The sequence below is a fragment of the Drosophila erecta genome, unplaced genomic scaffold (assembly GCF_003286155.1).
Source record: "Drosophila erecta strain 14021-0224.00,06,07 unplaced genomic scaffold, DereRS2 tig00000055-arrow-pilon, whole genome shotgun sequence".
NCBI classification, from domain to species: Eukaryota; Metazoa; Arthropoda; class Insecta; order Diptera; family Drosophilidae; genus Drosophila; species Drosophila erecta.
The window spans coordinates 4,549,305-4,567,550 of record NW_020825200.1 but is presented as its reverse complement, the minus strand read 5'-3'; the positions used below and the strand labels follow the sequence as shown (position 1 = coordinate 4,567,550).

The 18,246-nt window shown below is 45.5% G+C and overlaps 1 protein-coding gene across 7 annotated transcripts in view; it reads right to left on the bottom strand.

The window, feature by feature from the left end:
- Positions 1-215: 215 nt before the first annotated feature.
- Positions 216-18,246, bottom strand: part of LOC6541302 (protein turtle) — a 39,831-nt gene continuing 21,800 nt past the window's right edge. For 2 of the 7 annotated variants that reach the window (XM_026979472.1, XM_015159816.2), the window contains exons 7-12: positions 15,692-15,962; positions 14,761-15,624; positions 14,333-14,416; positions 8,495-8,908; positions 4,471-4,585; positions 216-3,861 (exon numbers count right to left, since the gene is read on the bottom strand). In XM_026979472.1, the coding sequence (XP_026835273.1) occupies positions 2,127-3,861; positions 4,471-4,585; positions 8,495-8,908; positions 14,333-14,416; positions 14,761-15,624; positions 15,692-15,962 (3,483 nt within the window). In that variant the 3' untranslated portion in view covers positions 216-2,126. Of the gene's footprint in view, positions 3,862-4,210; positions 4,282-4,470; positions 4,603-8,494; positions 8,909-11,073; positions 11,158-14,332; positions 14,417-14,760; positions 15,625-15,691; positions 15,963-17,780; positions 17,856-18,246 lie in introns of those variants that run through there. The other 5 variants (XM_001968618.3, XM_026979474.1, XM_026979473.1 and 2 more) reach the window with 5 other exon arrangements.

Sequence of the window (18,246 nt, the reverse complement as noted above, 5' to 3'; positions counted from 1 at the left end):
GCGCCTAACATCGCTCAATTAAAATTCAATTTATGCTGTCATTTCGCAATTATTCGTTTGCGCGCTTCTCACTTCGTTCGCTTGCCATTAATGCTCAGTTAATTAATTAATTTATTTCGTTCTAGTTAAACGTTTAATGTGTTTGCGTGTGTGTGTGTGTCAGTGTGTGTGGGTGTGTGTGTAAGTGTTCTCAGTGTGGGCGTGTCAAAGAGTGGGTGTCCTAGGCATTACAAAAAACAACTTATTTACTTGAATACCCTCAACATTTACAAAATACATGCAACACAACTCGAGTTTTCCTCGCATCTCAGAACTGTTATCCTAGTTTATCTCAACTTAAGTACGATTTTCTCTGTGGCTTTGAAGCGCAACAAGCACCGAACTTTAAGACCTACTCCTTGGGATAATCCATCTGATCTGGTTAGGACTTAATGGTGGCGCTTGAAGGAATGACAGACGGACAGGCAGACAGACAGACGGGCTCATATATTTGGGTTGGAAATTGGAAATTAGAAATTAAAGTGGGGCTTGCAAGTCGAAGGCAAAAAGAAATGCTTGAGATCATTAGTCGGTTGATTCGTAGTTGATTTCTTGATTTGTTTCGCGCTCCAACCGTCCCCTGAATAGTGTTATCGTAATCGTTATTATCGTTATCGTTATCGGTATCATATTTTATCTGTATATGCTCTGTAATTTACACAAGTTATACACACTCGCGGTCTTCTCGCATCTCTCGCTCTGGCAGTGTTTTGGCGTCAAGTTGTGTCAAACCATCATTCCGTACAATTTGATCTTTAGACATGTTTATCGGTAATCGTTAATCAATTATCGTTTATCGTTAACAAGTACTTAAAAAACAGAAACGCCTCGCCTCATTAAACTCGTTAAACTAAGCTGCATCCGGGGAGCTGTCTCTTACACAACTGACCTAACCTAAGACCAAATATCATCGCTCTTGGGAACCCAGGAAACTACTTCTCTTTTGGGGATCTCTGCTCGGATAGGGGATCCTCTTCACTATCTATCGTACTTATTGACGTAGTCTTGGGCTGTGAGTCGAACCGGAAAGAATAGCCTATCAACGCTTTGTTTTCGGGGTTCCTATCATTTTCATTCGTTTTTTTGTTTTTCCGTTTTCTGTTTTCTGTTTTTTGTTTTGTGTTTGGTTTTACTTTTGGGTTAATAAATATTTGTTCGAGTTAATTATCGTGTGTAGGTCAACAGTAAACATATATGCAGCAGTTATATTTCATTTAATTTTCGTTAAACTGTATTTGTTTTCATCTCGCTTTCGCATTTATTTGCTTTGTAGGTTTCTTGTCGTTAAATAATTTAATTATGAAACAATTTCTCTATATGTGGTTTTAATTACTTTTAGCGCATTTATTTTGAGTCGTCGCCTCTTCGATCATCTCTGCTCTAGTTGTTAACAACTAAATGCTTAACAGCTAGCATATTCCGTATTAATTTAGTTTAGTTGTAATGTAACATAATTTAGGCTTACGCTTGTGGATTGTTAATTAATGTTTAATGTTTAATGTTTAATGCTCAATGTTTAACATATCTCGATCTGTGTTACGTTAAGTATCAATATCTAATACACTCGTAAATAATAGTTAATTGTAATTGTAATTTGTTCTTTGCATATGTCGTCAAACAATGTTCGCTCCATTTACTTGCGTTAAATGTCAATTTTACGTTTATCGATTTTGTAATAATATGTTGCTATAATTGCTATAGTTGTTAAATATTATACTTAAACTCTGGGCGCTCTACACCAGCCCCAAAATATATGTACACAGCTTTCGTCTCGTTTAAATCTACTAATTGTTTCTGGCTTCTAAGTGTTTTGTTTTCTCCTTTCTCTTGGTTTTACTTTTTGTTTTATTTTTTTGTTTATTTCTCTGGGTGTGAGTTTGCAGGGGGCCAAACTTTTAAAGTTCATCTGTGAATTGGGGGGCCTGATCCAATATCATATCGCGTCTGATTGCCTCGGAATCGCTGCTGTCCAACTTTGTCGTCATCTATCTATGGATCTGGCTCTCTGTGGGCGTGGCTGAGGGCGTGGGTGTGGGCGTGGGCGTGGACGTGGGCGTGGGTGCGGCTCAATTAAATGCTTCATTGGCTCAGCAAACGCTCTCCATTTGCTGCATGGCCTGGCGTTTGCGGTAGGCATAGAACTCCTCCCGCATGGCTTGCAGTCGGACCTCGACGTTGTCGTAGCGCGGCAGGTGAGCCGGCAGAGATCGTTGCTTCCTGGCCCCTCCTCCGTAGGGGGCGTGGCTGTGCAGCAGACTCCCACTGAGGGGACCCAGCGTGTGATGGTGGTAGGGATGGGTGTCTATGTGCAGGTTGAGATCTTCGCGCAGCATGCTGGATGCACTCGGTGTGGGCGTGGCCGGATCGAACTCGTAGTGCCCATCCACGCTGCCCACATCCACGGGACACGGGGCCTTCGGAAGATTGCTGTCCGTGGCCGCGTTCAGTCTTGAGATCATCTCCAGCCAGTGGGCCATCGTGTACGGTGGCGTTGTGGCCCTGGGATACGAGTACGAGCCATGTGGCGTCTGTCCCTGGGCCTGCTGTCCTCCAAAGTAACCCGTATGCTTGGGTGGCGATGGTGGTGCTCTATACGGCGGCAGCAATCGCCATTCACTGGTACTGCCCGGGTGATTAGAGGTGTTCTTCGAGCCAAAACCACTCGAACTGGAACGGGATTCCGGAGAGGCCTCCAGGCCGCCGGGATTCATGGAGTTGCGCAGGTTTAGATTAAGTTGCGGCAGAGGAGAGAGCATCTCGTGCTGCTGCTGCCGGTTACTAAAGAGACGGGAATGATGACGTGGATACCAGCGTGTTCGGGGGCGATAGCTGGCCTGCGTTTGGTAGTAACTCCTCCACGACGGAGGCGACGGCAGCTGGAGTGGCACAAAGTGATCCTCCAGCGGATGCTGTTTTTGCTGCTGCTGGCGGCGAGTCTCCTCCTGAATGGTTCTCAGCGAAGGCAGCTCCTGGGAGTAGTATCTGTATCTGCTGCTCAAATTGTGCGATGAACGTTCCGCGGAGTTCGGGGGATACACAGTGCTCAGGTCGCTGAAGTGGGTGGGATAGGCGCCACTGCCACCGCTGGAGAGCAAAAGCTGCTGATGATGAGGCTGCAGATGCTGGGGCGAACTGGAGAATATCCTGGAGATCCTTGAGGGTGTGTAAAGCTGCTGTTGCTGACTCAGGCTGCCACTGATCGTATTTATGTGCAGTGGTCTACTTCTATCTGCATTGCCGTACAAATGATTGCTGCTGGTGTAGGGACGCAGAACATTCTGGTATCGGGCGCCTGTCACTGCCTCGTCGAAGTAGGATTGCGGATTGGGAGGCACAGCTGACTGCTTGGCCCCGATCTTCAGCAGACCCTGAAGGAAGCCCCTGGCCGAGTCCGCCGCCGACTGGAGACTCAGCTGACTGGAGGAGGCCACCAAGGGACGTCGCCACGAAGCACGAGCTGTGATGAAGTTGCGCCGCGAGAGAAATCCACCATCATCGCTGGAGGATTTCTGGGATACGTTGCTGTTGCGCCGCTCGAAGAGACCACCGTCCACCACATCCACGTTGCCGGACTCCAGGGTCTGTTGCGAGTAACCCAGTTTCGAGACCCCCTCCGCATCCAGCACAAAGCGGCCATCGAGACTCCGCTGGATGCGGCTTACGGAACGCCTTCGTCCTCCGGCCCCGTCGTCCTCATCGCCATCCTCGAGATTGGGCGAACTGTAGATGGAGTGGCAGTTGGTGCAGCGATCAGGTGGCCAGATCCAGTGGAGTATGGCAATGAGAATGGCGGTTAGACTTGATATTCGGGTTTGTTTGTACCTGTATGGTTAAGTAAAAGGGGTTAAATGGTTGTATATAAAGGGTAAAGAAAATATAAAACTCATTCAACATAAAGTCAATAAAAGTTGAAAGAAATAATACAGTTCTTTATAGGTTTCAACTAACTCAAAACAATTTCTAAAATGCATATTTCTAGACATCTTTAAATGGTTTATTATATGCATTATAGCTGCGGCTTTTGCATTGTTCAAATTAATTAAAAGAAGCCTCTAATTCACGCAGAAACAAGGAATTAAAAACTAAACAGAAAGAGAAACTAAGAAAATCACTTAACAGAAGTCAACTGAACGGAAGAAAACTTGTTTAAGTTTGAGAAAAGTTTGCTTACGATTTTGATTATGACAGGATGGACCTGGAACTATAAAAACGCTTTCATAATCACGGTAATGTTCAGTATTGCTATGGAGCGATAGTAGATCGGTGGAACGTGCATGGCGGTTGCCAATCAAAGTGAAATGGGTAGACAGATAGATGACAACGTTACAGATACGGATACAGATACAGATTCAGAGTCAGATAAGGTTGGCAGTTGGGTTGGGCAGAATTTGGCGTCGGATAATGCAGATGCAATCCAAAAGGCATACTCACTTTTTTAAAGGCACTTGACCAGAGGAAATTGAGCCCGTACTGCGATTGTGCAAATGATGATTATTGGCGGCAATGTTACGAGCGTCCGTTATCCTGCAAGCTACCATGTTGAACTCTGCAAACGTATAATTTCTAAAATTAATTTGGCGTGCAGCGTGAGCCGTCCAATCCGGTAAATAAAATACCCGTACACCGTACGCACAGCTACCAAGCACACACACTCTATATACACACACGACGTACACGGTTATATGTCTATGCATATGCATATCTACTACGGTGCTCTCTACATATAGACGTATATAAATGCGATTACGCTCTTTCGAAACGCTGCTTAAATCGAGGACAAACTGGCATAACGCCGATGTTTATTTGTTTTCTGTCGAGGACGTGGCGTAATTGAGGTCCTACAGAGAGAAAGGCCTTTCATGTGGCTGGAACTGGGATTGCACGTTAATATGTATGAAATGCCATGATTATAACACGTTGGGGTGCCACAGAAATCCCTGCTTCCAAAATCACTAATGAGTGTGTCCAAAAGTATGCAGTACAACTTTGTATCTTCGGCATGCCACGTACAAAATGTAGTAGTGCCAGGTTTTGCTGTGGCTTGTTGAAGTGGTTATTACCGAATTTAGTTCGACCCTTTCTCTCTGTGCACCTGGCCACGTTGATTATGCCAATTTGCATGCCAGCATCGTCAGATTACACACGCTTGTTGTTTCAGTTGTCGTGGCTAATAAGTTTAGATTGTTTAAATTTTAGCAGTTACTGGGCTATTACTAGAGGGCACTAAACACTCGCCAGTTAGCAGATAACAGTTGCCATTTACCAGTTAGCAGTTAGATGACTACGACTAAACTATGTTGTTAGTTAGTTTCATTCGATTGGGGTTACATTGCAATTACATGTGGAGCATGGAGCAGGAGGAGGCGTCAATTAGTGAACCAGTGGGTCAATTTCGCGGCGCTTGGGTAATTGAACGGCTACTACGGGGTCGTGGACTAGCAATGCCAACTAAATCGAAACCTATAGCTCCTCCGGCCGGCCAGTAAATCGTCGAAGGGGAACCCCCACATATCGTACATATACGGCTATATGCGAAAACTTGGCATTACAGCAAACACCATATAGCATATACACACGCTCCGAAGTGCAGGTGTACACAGCCGTGTGCTCTTCGCAGTATTTTATTTAGGATCTGGCTTCGAATGGTTGGAAAAAAACAATGACACGTGAAATGGCTTTTAAATGGTCAAGTTACGAATTGTGCCAACGGAAAATGGAGAGAGAGATACTAGAACTGAACTCTAATGCAAATCGAAAACCAAAGATTGCTGATTATATGGGGATATGGGGATTATGGGGATGCAAAAACAAACTGAGGATAAGCGACAAAAAGAAACTTTTGCCCAAGTACAAGTGATTCACACAAAAAACGAAAAGTGTTCGAGAAGTAGTGTTTTTGTTTGGCCTTTTTGTTATGTTTTGCTTGGCAGTGCTTTTGGGGTAATTATGAAATCTGTGAGTTCTGGAATGTGTGGGGTGCTTGAGAAATATATGTATATATATATATTCGAGAAAGTGCGGCAGTATCTGAACGATCTGCCCGAGAAGAGAGGCACTGACAACTTGAGACCCAAGCATTGCGGATTGTTAGTGGAATGCAGATGCTTAATCGATGGTTGTGGTGATGTCAGTGTTGGTTAGTTGGTTCTTGATTGGTTGGTTGGTTGGTTGGTTGGTTGGTTGGTTGGTTGGGGTGGTGGGAACTCGTCTGAAAATAACCTTTAGTTGTCAGTACTCAGGATCTGTGGCACACGACATCGACTTAAAATGATTGCAAAAACTTACCCTTGCTTGCATCGATGTTGGGGTTTTAGGGGGTCTTACTATGCGCATTGCTCATATTTTAGTTTGCCCGGTCGCTCCGCCTTTTGACTGCCCAACTCGGACCCCAAAAGATACATATGGCTTAAATCAGGTAATACCACCCGTTTGAAGTCCCGAAAGTTGGGCGGACAAGGGCGGTTTTGAACCGGTTATAACCGATCAATTGGCGACGCGATCATTTTATGCTCGGATTCGGTTTTTCTAGTTTCGAATGCTCTATCGACTTGGTTTGTGGGCCTTATTTTACCATATTTGTGCGTGAATTGTTTACAAAAAACGTCTGCCCAGTATTGCGCTATATAAATGGTCGTTCACCATGTATATAGATGTAGGTCTATGCTCTGTGCTGAAAATGCCTTTATCTGTCATGAACTCAGCCCTGGGCAGAAACAACGACGATTTGGCCAAGAACATGCTTGTAAATGGTTGGTAGATAAAGGCATTTCTACCATCAGCGTTATAAGCTGTCACATTTATATTATTACCGCTTTTACGTTAATCTATCGTAATGTGTTTACCACAGCATGAAAAAATTGAGGATAAAATTGAGAACAATGTGTTCTGTATAGAGTACGTTCATCATATTTCACAGCTAATGGGCTGCATTGATTTAAAAAATCGCAATTTCCCTGCTCATTGTATATTTCTTCATTATTTTTTTCTGTGTTGTGTAAGTGTGTGGGGGAAAGGGGGGGTCTCGGAAAGAATACATAAATAATTGATTTAAACAACGCAACATTAATTAATCCACTTAAAATACAGTTTAAAGCAAAAACCATAACAAAAAGCAGAGACAGAGGTTCGATATGGTCGGTTTTGTTCGGTTCGGTTCGGTTTGGCTTGGGTGGGTTTTATTTCGGTCCGGGTTTGATTCGATTGCATTAAAGCCAGCGGGCGTCAAATAATGGATGCCCTGGATATACTGGTCCTCTGGACCTGGCATTTTCAATTTCCGCTCAACTGTGGCCGGCAGATTCATACTGGTTGCGAAAGGGGTTTCCCCGGAAAAAGGCGGGGACAGAGCTTAATCGATTGCGCATCGGCATCTTCGCTTAATGCTTAACTAAAGTGGCAACAACTAGTAATATGTTCATGCGATGAATTCGAAAACAAACAGGCTGCAAAGCGCTATGAAGCCAGATTGAGTTTACAGAAATTATACGTATGTAGGCCCAATGATACGAACAGAAGGCTTAAATAATGGAATGCAAACAAAACTGATAATTTCAGGGGGCGAGGTCTGGTGGCCGATTTTCAACTAAGATCTTGGGGAGTCACTTTTGTCTACGGAAATGGATAGGTGGGACCAGGGGGACGCGAGCATAGGTAGAAGGGGGGGTATTTGGGCCCGGATAAAGAGAAACTCAGAGCTAATGAAATCAAAAATCAAAATTCAGAATTGAGAATTCAGAAAAGAAGGATAACCAAATAAGGAAAAGCGAACCAAAATCCAATTAGTATGTAAATATATATATACAGAGATTTTTCGGCAACTCTTGCCAAATTGTAACTCAATTTTACTTGCACAACTACAACGAAAACGTACAAATCATACAGATCTCAGACAGGCATAATTTATGGAGAATTTCATATCAAATGCCTCAACGGCTCAGAAATTTTGTCAAATATTTTACTTTGGGCAAACAAACGGTTTCGTATGCAAATTCCAATGTGCTGTTGTTGTCGAACAAACCAATCATTCCAAACTGAATGGGAAACGGAAGTGGCTTTCTTCCAGGGCTGCAAGGCCCAAACAAAACTCATAATGCATTGCAAATAACGATTATCGGTAATCAGTTCAAAGTTATCGATAATTGGATGGCCTCTGCCGTCGGAAATATAATAAATAATTAGTGGCTGTTAGTTAGTTAGTAAGTTAGTTGAGCCCTTCGGTTGGGTTATTATATTCGTATATATAACGACAATGGTTTCGGTTCGGGTTTGGGTTCGCCAACAACAAGAACATCGTCATCGATTATTACGATTACTGTTACGATTATTAAAGATATTAGTATCGCACGGATCGGTATCGGTACATCTATATCGTTAGCATTATCATTAGCATTATCAAGTTGTGATTGTCATCAAAAACCATTTCAAGTGTGTGTGTTAGCTTTAGCCTCAGTGTTACCTTTTTCCTGTTTTCGTCGTTTACGTTTATTGCAAATTTTTACGGCACAAACCGATAAAATGATCGCAACAATAAAAAACAGGATGCCCCCAACGACGCCGGCGGTAATCGCCTTGTGCTTGACACGTGCCGGCACAGGGAACTTCACCTCGTCGCTGGACTCAAACGACTTCTCCGAGTTGGCCAGCACCCGGAAGTAGTAGGTTCTTCCGCCCACCAGGTTCTTCACCAGATACTGCGTCTCCTCCGGCCGGATTTGTCCCCGGTTGAGTGTCTTCCACTGCGCGTCCGTCCGGTACTTGATGGTGTAGAACTTGACGATGTGCGCCCGCTCCAGCGGCGACTGCCACGTGATGAGGAATCCGTTCGAGACCTCCGTCACGGACACGTTCCTCGGCGGTCCTGGCTTGGGACCTAGTTTTTTTAGGGGGTGCAAAAAGGGGATGTAGAGAGAAAAACGATCCATTAGTAGGTACACAAAAAAGGGCTTCAAAGGGTTTGTCCTGCCTTGTTTTCCAGTCAGCAATTTAAACCGATTTCAATTGCCAACAACGTACAAAGGTGAAATCCGACAACGAAATATGCATACATTGAAATCAATTGAGGGAGGCGTTCATTCATAAATAGTTAAATGCGTTTTGAAAGGCCTCTTTGCTTTACTCGCCAAATTGGGTTCAATAATTTAACCATTAGCCTTTAACTATTCTTTTTTCCCTCTGTTGAAAAAAGTATTATTTTCAGTGTACGCTTGCTAAATCGTTTGCATTATTTTTAATTTATTTGCATTTCATTTCATGCTTTGTTTGTTTGCGCGAAGGATTTTCCACTGCCATTTTGTTACCTTCTGTCGTTAAGCTTTTGCAATTTTCTCTCAAAAAGGAACCCCCAACTGAAATTTGATCAAATGAAATCTTGCCTGCAAGTACTAAACATACCAAGCAAATAAATTTAATTATAACATTTACTACACTTGGTTACTTTTCACAATATCTGCAACGAGTGGCGCAGTGTAAGTTTCGCCCTGCTTCGTTTTAGCCGATTTTATTTATTTCATTTCTGGCTACGCTTAAAAGCTTTATGAAAATTCCATTTGGCTTTTTGCAACTCTTGGCAACCTTTTCCTTTTTTGCACCATGCATTTATTCATGACAAAGAGTCCCGGCTGTGGAGGGGATTGACAAAAACACATTTTAATTAGCATACACACATAAAACTTTCCATTTTCGTTCTCGCATTTGAATACTTGTGGGTCCCCAACTTCCGTTCGTGTTCGCAAATGGCACGAGTGGCAAAGGACAAAAAAAAAAGGATACTACACAAGGATACTGCTGAGTGCATGCAAACGAATTATAGGCATAGATAACCTGAATTCCCCGTACGCTTGTCAGGACCTCCTGATTGGAGAACTCCTGCTGGATGCAATTAACTGCCGGTCCCGATGGAATTTCGGGGCTGTAGACTCTGTATTCTGGATGCGGCTTGTCGCACATGCAAATGCAAATTAAAACTGCTTGGAGAAATACACAATATGTCATGTAAATGGCGCCCAATTCGTGGCAGCTCCCAATGGCGCTTTTGAAATTTCGGAACAGCATAAAACGATGTGTGTTTATGGAAAGTGTGTATCAGATGAGCTGACGGTGCAAATGGGTGGATATTTCGTGGATATTTCGTTTTTCGGGGGATTTCCCCACGTGCGCAAAATAAGTGCAAGCCATTTATTGCGAGGATGATGCTAACGAAAAATGCCACGCTCATTATGTATGTATGTATGTTAATTAAAAATGCTTTTAAAGAGCCCTCGCGGGATTTGAAAGCGCATACTCCTCGCACTCGCATATATCAAAAGTTGATTATGCGAATGGGGCAGAAATGAGCAGCGAGTGGCAGTGTGGCAGTGGCAACCCTTTAATACTCGGCCCGCATAAAAAATGTGCGCAGATTTGACATAACATAAACGAGACAAGTGACAAACATAAAAAAGCAAAATGGCCCGGGAAAAGCGGCTGGGAAAAGGCCTAAATGAGATGGGTAGACGCAGACGGACGGACTGTAAAAATGTCAAGGGTAAAGTCGGGGTAAAAAAGGCACGAGGCGTCGTCGCACGGTTAAATGTTATTTATGACTGCAGCTGTGGGGATTCAGGGGGATATTCAGAGGGATTCAGGGGGATTCAGGGGAAGGTTCATGGTGACCCGCAGTAAATCTGCAGTTCGCTTGCACGAATTACTAGCTGTTTCACAAGACAGAGACATTACTTGAGCGCCACTTGGCAGGCAGAAAAATGTGGGAGAAGTAATGCAAGGCAGGACTGATGTAGGTTGTTCAGTTAAGTTCTAGGTGCTTAAATTTGTAGTGGAACAATTTTTAAAAAGCATCACTAATTGCCATGCTAACAGATTATAGCAGAAAGTTTATGGAGAAGGCTAAATTAGCATTGAATGGTGCTGCATTTGCTGCTTAAGAATTCGCGTGACATCTTGCAGCTGCAACTATTTTGCACGCTGCTCTTTTACACACTAGAGACTTAACTAGAACACTCCAACATGGTATTACGTAATGATGTTCGATACGAGTACCTTTGACTCTCAATTTGGGCGGCGAATAAACTAGTGTGCCACGCGAGTCGGTGTGAAAGTAAATGTCAAAATAGGCTAAGAGGTCTGCAAATAAATTAGAAACACAAAACACGAAACAAAAATTCAAATTCAAATTCAAATCATATCAAATGAAATCATGTCGAGTAAATAATTAAAGCTAAAGTGTGCAAAAGGGTGAGGTGCGTGTTTGGAAAATTGAAAGAAAGTGCAATCCAAGTACCGAAAGTTGTGCTAACTACGGGGTCACAGTGCTCAAAGGTCAGAGGCCGCTTCCTTCGACAAAATCTCAATCACTCGCAACGAGTCCTCGATTAGTTTACCTTGATCGAATGCAAATTCCAATTCTCTTGCCTAGAACAGAAAAACGCGCATGGCAACCATGGACCTTGCCGTAATTATGACAGTGAAATGCATTGAATATTCATAAGTGCACATGTGTGGGCTTTCGTTTATAATCAGCCTTGACATGCATTTTCTCTGGTTAGATTTGCATCCTGCTCCCCGTGGGTAAGCCAAGTGGTTGGGTACTAGGTGGATCCGGAAGATTATGCAGTTGACAATGAGTCAATATTCTGCAGGGCATTGCAAGGTTTCGATTAGGAAAACCTTTTGAAGTGGATGAAATTAAATATATATCACAGCTCATTTCTTAGCGTTCATCTATCCTATTCTATTCTAGGGCGAGTCCAATGTTGGTTTCCACTTTGCCTATTGATCTATTACAAAATTCGGTTTATTATTATCAAAGATATCACTTTGCAACTGTGTGGTTGCCTTTTCATAGGGTATACCCCGTTTTATGCTTCAGTGCCTTAATTTTCCGAATGTCAGGACAGAAATGTTGCAAACGTTGAAGGAGCGCGCTGCCTGCTGCTCGCATTGTTGTTATTAATTTTTAAGCGCTGCGCCGTGTGGATAAAACAGCAGGGAAAGCAGCACGCACCGCCCTGCACCACCCACTTCAGTTGGTGGGTGGCGGGGTGGCGGGGGTGGTTGGGCGGTGAATGGTGGATGTGAGCAAGTGCCACCGTCAGCGGGTCTACATGGCGTATGAACATTTCTCGACATAAACAAATGCGGCACGAACGCACACACACACGCACACTGGCACACAGTGTGATGCACAAGTGTGTGAGTGGGTGGGTGGGTGGTAGGTGGGCGGTGGGGCAGTGGCGAATGGTTTACCGTTGATGTTTTATGCAGGATTTAAAATAAAGGAAATATTTGAAGAAAAATAAAGCGGCGACCAAGGAGCACAAACGAAAATAAATGCCAAAGGAAGTACAATTTCTGCGAGGCGTTTGCTTAAGCTGCTGTTCTTGGTTCTTGTTTTAGTTGCTGTTCTTGTTCTTGTTCTTGTTCTTGTTGTTGGAGTTCACTGGGCTGCTGAGAATGAAATGAGGTGGTGGGTGGTGGGTGGTGTTCGGTGGGTGGATGGGCGGATGGGCGGTCAGATGGGCGGTGGCATTGGATGGTTCTTGTAGTGGGTAGGTGTTTCGTTACAAGCGCCAAAAAAAGGTACACACGTACACGAAATCCAGGGTTGCATTACACAACACGGCACACATTTGCCGCCAGAGTTGCCGCCTTTTTTGCTTTTCGCTGCCAGTGGTCTTGTCCTTGTTGTTATTTGATATTTTGTAGCGTTCTTCCTTATTTTTCAAACCTACGCGTGCGCCAACACGTATACGCACTGTGATACACGCACACACAAGTAAATTAAATACGCTAAATGGGGGAAAACATTTATTTGTGTGTGTGTGTGTGGTGGGGGGTGGGGGGGGGATTACATACACATACATAAATACAGGAGGTGAAACTACATACACAACGAGCCAAGGGGAGCGAGAGGGACAGAGCGAGAGAGAGCCAGGATAAAATTAACTATTATCGCAAAGCGGTTGGAAAAACACGCGGCAACGTCGACAAAGGCATTCAAATTGCCGCACCTACGGCGCCCCGCAAAAGGGGCGGAAGTATCTAGCGCGCGCTGGGGGGCGTGGCAGGCGTACTTGTTAAATGTGCCTCGGCATTTGGTAATATGGCTGTTTAAATTACGCTCTTTCGCGGATCAGGGAGTGGGCGAGTGGTATTCGAGGTGGGACTGAGAGTGGGGCCGGGGCAATGGGCGTTGTCATATCGACCGCACACAACCTGCAAGACACGGACAACCCAAACACAGCACAGTTGTAAAAACAGTTCAATTAATTTAAATAATTAAATGCGGGGCCAAACTGTTTTAATTACGCACACACGCGAACGGAGATCAACGCAGATAGTCCCCGCGGTGTGCGTGAGACCCACAAATGTAATATTCGTACTCGTATCCAGGCCAAAGAACCAGGCGGTTACCCAGAATCCCGAGACCAGAATCCCGAGACCCGGAGTCCCCGGCACATGTGCCAAATGATGCCCCATGGGGAATGGCGCGAATTCGGGGCGTGCTTTGGCAGCCAATAAATGGGGAGCCGTGTATAATTGGTTTGAATATTTAATTGTTGCTTCTTTTTATTCCCGTATCCGGCCCCAAAAGCCAAAATGAATATTGAATTCATTGGGGAGATGGTGGAATATGGCTCTGCGGTCGCCAAAAAAAGGAGTAAGTGGAGGAAAAGCCACCAGTCGGCTGGAAAATTGTTTTGGTTGTTGCGAGCTCACACTTTCCAAGAACTTTGTGAAATATCGAAAAATAAATGTGGGTTGTAGGTTTTCATTCAAGCCTCATGCAATCTAGGAAATGGGTCGGAGAAACTATTCAGCTGGGGTTGCAATGTGCTTTCCAATGGATTCATCTTACATCGTTCGCTTTCTACAAACTATAGTCTTATGGAACAATTTAAAAAATCATAAATCAATTAATTAACACTGCAGAAAATAGTGGGCTATTATGTATATTCGTTGTCTTCTTGGTTTCTAAATAGCAGAACAATGGGGAAGACAACAAGAGCAGCTATTCAATCATGCATTAGATTTGGATAAAAGAAACCCTTTAATTTGGAACCCCATTTGCGAATGTTCAATTTTGGTGTATATACATCATTCAGTCTTAGGTAGTAAAAAGGCTAGAAAATGCTGGCGCAACTACATAAAGATTCAGATTTCAGAGAGATTCAATCCTTGTACGTCGATGGCTGCGATTGCTGACGGTTCGCATCCGATTCTTATATACAACTAAGAATTCTAGGGATTTACGGGGATTCTTTTGTTTGTTTGCTTTTTTTGGGTATTATTCTCTTACCAGCTTCGTCTGGCATTAGCTGAAAGAATGAGTCGGGCGGTTGTGTTGCAGCCTTGACATTACGTGGCGCTGCCGGAGCGTCTTCTATTGAACCCGAATTTTCCGTGGTTCCCAGGAAAAATTCGTGGTCGCGGTTTGGCATTTGACAGTTTGCATTGATTGCGCGCATGATTAGTATGAGAAAGTTAGATCGAGTAGCGGTTTTGTTTTTCGATGGAGGTCGGTGAGGAAAAAGAGAAGAAAACGAGAGAAAAACAAGAGCGTTATGTTAGAGCCAATCCATTTTCAGTTTGTGCAGAGGTTTTTTCTCATGAGATTATGTGCAGGATATGCCGGGGAGCGACTGCAGCAAGAACCCAAAAACAAAAGAAAAAGGAAGGAGCAAGCGAACGAAAGACAGATATGCGTATAGGATCCAGAGGACTTACCCAGAGTGCGCACGGTCATCACTTTGCTCATCATCCCGTCGCCCAGGACATTCCGGCCCACCACCTGGAACTCGTAGGTGGTTCCGGAGGCCAAGCCATTGATGGTCACCTGGGTGCTGCCCGAGGGCGTCACGGAGATCGTTTGCCAGTCGTTGACGCCCGCCTCCCGGAACCAGATTGTATAGTCCTGCTTGTACTCCGATCCCCCACTGTATCCTGGCAGCCATTGCAGCGTTATCGAGGACTCGGTGGCCTTGCCCGTGATGTTGTAGGGCGCGTGCGGCTGGGTGCCCTCGATCACCAGCTGAGTAACGGCCATCAGGGTGGCCACTTCGTTGGAGACCACGCACTGGTAGTAGCCGAAGTCCTCCCGCCTCAGATTTTCTATGGTGATATTGCCCCCGGAGATCTTGATGCGATTGCGCTGCGACTCGGTCAGCTGCTCGCCCTCCTGGCGCTGCCACTTGATGGTGGGTCGCTCCGTGCCCTCCGCCTCCAAGGCGTCGCAGTGCATCTCTACGCTGTCGCCCACCTTGCGCTGGTAGAGCGTCTCCGGCTCTACGGTGAAGGCGGGCGGCTTCCGAACGAGCACGTCCATGACCCCGGAAGCACCAGCCGTGCCCTGTACATTGTACGGCGTGCAGGCGTACTGGCCCTGGTGCTCGATGCTCACCCGCGTGAACAGCAGCGATCCGTTGGCCATCACCACGATGTCCTTCATCTGGTACGGCTCCAGCAGATGGTTGTCCTTCGTCCAGGTCACGTACTGCAGCTGGGGGCTTGATTTGATGTAGCACTGGACCACGCCGGCTAGCCGGAACGGCAGGTACTGCACCGTGGGCGTGAAGGTGACCTTGGCGGGATCTGCGAGGGAGGGGTCAAAGTTAGATAGAGATAATCGGGATCCACACCCAAGATGTGAGTCACTCACATTCGACGCTGAGGTAGGCGGAGGCGCTCTGCGGATCGCCAATGCCGTTGGTCACCTCGCAGAGGTACTGGCCCGAGTCGTCCGGCTTGATGGGGTTGATGATGAGCGAGCCGTCCTTGCGGATGGTGACCCTGGTCTCCAGGGCGGCCACTTCCCGGACGGGGGATCCTTCGCGGTACCAGCGCACCGTGACGTTGCCGGGCATGGCCTTAGCCTCGCAGGAGAATATCACTTTTTCGCCCTCGAGCTTCGTTTGATTGGTCGGAGGCACCTGATTTGTGTGTGGCAAGAAATGGATTGTTATATGTAGAAATGTGGGTCCAACAAACGGGTAACGAACTGCAAACTTATGACGGTTGACTGTGGACTGTTGACTGTTGACTAATTCAAATCATGAAAAGGAACCACCCCTGGTTGTTGCCTTTTTTGGAGCCTGGAGCTTGACAGCTAATTTTTGGCTGTCGCCGTCATCGATATCCTTTGTGTGCACTCGCTCCCGAGAAATAACATTTCTGCTGTCACATCTATGAAATGTGCCCCGCTTTCCACCTCCTGAAGTCCCCCCATACCCAGTATACCCAGTGTACCCAGTATCCCCCAAATGCCCGTATCCCTGCTCCCCTGCTCGCTGCCATTGACAACTTGTCAGTCAAATGTCAGGAGCCAAACATTACGATCCGAACCCCTTTTCGTCCTTCTTGGTAATTGCATGAGTGCATTCTGGGCCGTTGTGTATGGCTTGGTTTATTTAATGGGCACATTTGCTGCCGCTTTGCTTTCGGGCAATTTGCTGGCAGACTGTTTCATTTGAATTAGTTTTAGTTATGGCCAAAACTGATGTGGGTTGACTCCAACTGCTGCTGGCCGAAATGGGCTCGTAAATTGAATTGGCTGGTTTTGCTTCGATTTCCCTTGGGGTCATCTATAAAATGTCCACTTTGCCTGCGGTCAGATAAATGTTATTGCAATATTTATGCGCAGATTGCTGCAAAACGGTTGAGCTGTAATTGAAGCACAAGCTATGTGCTATATGTGCACTTCCTATCCTGCTGCTTCCACTGCTGCTGCATGACTCTCTTGGCTGGCCTGAAAAGCCAGCAAAAGGTCAAAGTTCAAGCGCTCCAAGACGGCGAGCCGCTTGTGCATGTAGGGCGGAAAACCCTAAGCCAGCAAGGATAGACCAAAACGGCAGGATTGCTTGTGAGGTACAGAGAGAAAGATTTCCGAGGATCAATCTTAGGCACCTCCTCTGGTTGGTAATATTAAGTGTAAGCTTATGCAACAAGTGATACAACATTGATCACACATGATCGAGCATTTAATTGTTGGGTGTGATACCCTGCAAGCGTGACCTTTTTCTCGCTGTGCAGGCTCAGCCGCTCCCCTAATCCCGCCCTTCTGCAGTTGCAGCTAACTGTAAATAACCGAAATGCAAATGCATTAGCGGGGCGCACAAAAGTATGCTATACAGACGACGACGACGGCGACGGCCATGTTTCCACCCACACATGCACGAAGGCTTCCCAGAATGGTCGGAAAAGTGGGCGTGGTGGGGTGGGCGTGAGTGGGCATGCGAGCATGCTTGTATGCTGGTTGTAAATAGGGGGATCTGCCTGAGACTAGGCGAATGACCATGTCAAGTGTACCGAGCGCTCCTGTGCTCCTTCTGCTGGTTGGCCTGTACTGTTCTGTTCTGCTTAGCTGTGTGGTGGAGGCTCTGACGGGGGTTTGCCCTTTCGGGCATGCAAAAATACGGGCCAGATGGAGGCCACATGGCGGCACAAAAAGTTTCACGCTTGTTACGGCTTTTTTCCACCGTTTTTGGGCGTGCTCTGCAGTCCCACGGCATAGGAATCGGATCGGAATCAGAATCTGGACATGGTTTGGTCTGGTGATTTCTGAAGCCGTTTGGCGGCTGCTCTCCAAATCCTAAAGAGCGGAGTTTCAAATTGATTGGGTCTGCTGTGAATGGAAGTCGGTAGCCAGCTTGGGGCTTAGTTAATGATAAAGCGTTGAACAGTTTATGCAGTATGCGGAATGTGGAGTCCGGAATGCAGAATGCATGGAGCGATTTTCAGTTGGGACTTACGCGTATGGTCAGCCTCTCATTCACAACATTCGATTTGGACTTGGTGCGTGTGTGTTTGTCGGGCGCCGCCTTATCCTACGGGTTTTTGTTGGGAATTTGGTTTGGGTGTATTTAACGTGGGGTAGAGAACAAAGCTGCATATTAGTAACCTGATCGTACCCTGGTTGTTATCTGCCAATGCTCACACCTCCGCCCATAATCCCAGCACAAGCTTTTCTCCTAATTCTACTTTTGAATCGGTTGGGTTTTCTATCAGGGGCAGCCCAGAAATCTCTGATGGTTATCGGTTATCGGGGGCGATGTTTGGAGCTCATGCGAATTTATTAAACACTTTAAATATTTTCATTGAGGCAGACACAGAAATTACTATAAGTCTCTTCTGCTTTAATACACATTGTTCTGAGTTAAGCACTTGTGTGACAAATTGGCATAAGCTTCCTCTAAGTTGACTCTTCCAAAGGAGATT